Source organism: Halichoerus grypus, chromosome 11 (genome assembly GCF_964656455.1).
Source record: "Halichoerus grypus chromosome 11, mHalGry1.hap1.1, whole genome shotgun sequence".
Classification (NCBI taxonomy): Eukaryota; Metazoa; Chordata; class Mammalia; order Carnivora; family Phocidae; genus Halichoerus; species Halichoerus grypus.
The window spans coordinates 48,229,307-48,231,890 of record NC_135722.1 but is presented as its reverse complement, the minus strand read 5'-3'; the positions used below and the strand labels follow the sequence as shown (position 1 = coordinate 48,231,890).

Genomic DNA, 2,584 nt, shown 5'->3' with positions numbered 1-2,584 from the left:
GACTCCCCTCTGTCCAGTGTTTTCTCCATCACTGCTGCTTTTCAATCTCCTCCTTACTGAACCACATTTTTTTTTTTTAGGATTTTATTTATTTATTTGACAGAGAGAGACAGCAAGAGAGGGAACACAAGCAGGGGGAGTGGGAGAGGGAGAAGCAGGCTTCCCGCTGAGCAGGGAGCCTGATACAGGGCTCAATCCCAGGACCCCAGGACCATGACCTGAGCCGAAGGCAGACACTTAACGACTGAGCCACCCAGGCGCCCCACTGAACCACATTTTAAATGACAAGCTCTCTCCCATTTTTCCAGCTCTCCTTGGCTGGAGGAATCCATCCAATATGGCAACTCAATTTCTATCTTTCTATGGATAATTTCCAGTCTCCCCTCTCTCCTAAACTCTAGGCTTCCAATTCTAAGCATTTTTCGTTACTCACCACATATGACTCAGGTCAGTTTGTGAAACTTCTATGTCTTTCATTCTATCTCATTCCATTGGGTGCAATCTTGTCAATTAATACTTGAAATGTTTTTCAAATTTAGATGTTCTTAGCAATCAGCTAAGTGCCTTCGGCCTGATCTAGGCCCTCATCATATCTTGCCTGGCTTATCAAAGTACTTTCTTAACTGGACTTTCCACTTTCAGTTCCTCTCTGAGGTAGTCACATCGGTGGTATATTTCTACATGCTTGAACACACACCCTCCTCCCCACCATTACTATACTAGCTCTAGCATCCCACTCTCTCTGCTTCCCCCTCCACGGTCACATCGGCTTTTCCCTCCTTTCAAGGACAGGCTTCTGTTCTACCTCCTCCACAGGCTTCCTTTCAGCTGGCTTCATCTCCTTCCTAGTTTTCCTAGGACAGAGAGTCTACTTCTCTTTTCACTGTCTGGAGTTATCTTTATAACTCTGCATTTTCTCTACTGTTCTAATATAAGATTCTTGAGGCCCCGGCACCATTCGCAGCAGGATTTCAAAGCTTGTCTGTTGGGTGAACGCTGTGTGGCATCCTGAAATACCTTCCTGCACAGTATGATTTGCTAGGAGGTGGCCCTAGCAACAGCACAACCTATGGCTGAGTGCCAGCTGTAGAATCAACTGTAATTGTCTGTAGTAGGGCCTGGACACTAGTTTTACTTAAAGCTAATAATAATAATTATTATTATTACTATTATAATAATACCTTACCCTGCCTCCCCAAGTATGAACTTTCTGAGTCTCAGGTTTTTCACTGGTAAAATGAGGACAACGGTTATACAGACCTTGCTGGGCTATCAAGGGAATTAAATGAGATTGTGTATCTAAAAGGCTGTGGCATGGTGCCAGGAACCCCTCCCCTGCTCCCCCCACCCGCACCGCCCCACGAGTTCAGTACTTCGAGGTTATTTCTGGGCTTAGTGCCTGAGATGCTGAAGAGGTGGGTGCATGAGAAGTGCCCAGAGTTCCCTTTCAGAAAGCTCAGATTCTGTGAAACTCTAACTTGGTGGATATGGGAGACACGTTGGCAATCCCCGGATTTTGATTCAGTTGCTTAGAAAACCAGCCAGGATCTATGTCCCGACATCTTTCTCCAGAAGCCATTTATTTGACCTTAGTTCTAACGTGCAAGCCTCCACCGTCTCCAAAACACCACGGTGGTCGAAACGTCCTGCACTTGGGAAATCCTTCCTTTGTTGGCAGATCTTGGCCCCGAACCCGCATTTGGGGATCTAGCACCCTGAGGCCCATGGTTTTTGCCCAGACGGCGCTTTTTCAAGTTCGAAGCCAGGACTCGGTTCTCCAGATCGGGCGGGTGTGGTCCAAATTGCACCTTTCGCGCCACGCACCCAACGCGCGCTTTGAACGCTTGCGGCGAGGGACGGTGGGAGAGGGTGTTGGTTTGCCTGAGGACGGAGGGGTGGGCTGGCGAGAATGCCCGGAGCGCGCCTCGCTCCCACTCCCCAAGCCTGGGCGCAGCCGCTCTGAGCGCCTGGTCCCGAGCCGAGTCCCGCGCTCCTCTAGGAGCCGGCGAGCGCCCCCTCGTCCAACGCTGGCGCGGGAGCCGGGCCCACCGGGATCCCAGCCCGCGGCGCGCGCCCCTGACCCGGCCCCGCCCCCCGGCGGCCGCGAGTGGCGGGCGGGGCGCCGGGAGAGAGGCGCGCGGGGCTGTGCGGCGCCGCCTCCCCTCGGTGCCCGGGGAGGGACAGAGCGGCTGGGCGGGAGAGAGAGAAAGCCCGACCGACCGGCAGCCGAAGAGCTGCATGCAACCGGTGGGAGGCCGGGCCAGCCGGGGCTGGGGCTCGGGCCGTTCTTCGGCGGCTCCCTGACGGCGAGCGCGGACGGCCCGGAGGCGGCGGCTCTGAGCTGGCAGGCGGAGGGTTGTCTCCCGCGCCCGCCTGCCCGGCGCGGTCCGAGGATGCGGGGGGGCGATGCCCGGGGCCAGGGACGCGCTCTGTCACCAGGCGCTGCAGCTGCTGGCCGAGCTCTGTGCCCGTGGGGCCCTGGAGCACGACAGCTGCCAGGATTTCATCTACCACCTGCGGGACCGCGCCAGACCCCGGCTCCGCGACCCAGGTGAGTGCGGCCGCCGCTGCCGGGCGCGACCGG

At 55.8% G+C, this 2,584-nt stretch overlaps 1 protein-coding gene across 2 annotated transcripts in view; it reads left to right on the top strand.

Annotated features, from left to right (window-relative positions):
* The first annotated feature begins 2,173 nt into the window (after window positions 1–2,173).
* SYT9 (synaptotagmin 9) overlaps window positions 2,174–2,584 on the top strand; it is a 195,089-nt gene continuing 194,678 nt past the window's right edge. For both annotated transcript variants that reach the window (XR_013442445.1, XM_036089268.2), the window contains exon 1: window positions 2,174–2,551. Coding sequence is in view for 1 of the 2 variants with exons in the window: in XM_036089268.2 (XP_035945161.1) it covers window positions 2,407–2,551 (145 nt within the window). In the remaining variant the exon portion in view is untranslated. The remainder of the gene's footprint in view (window positions 2,552–2,584) is intronic.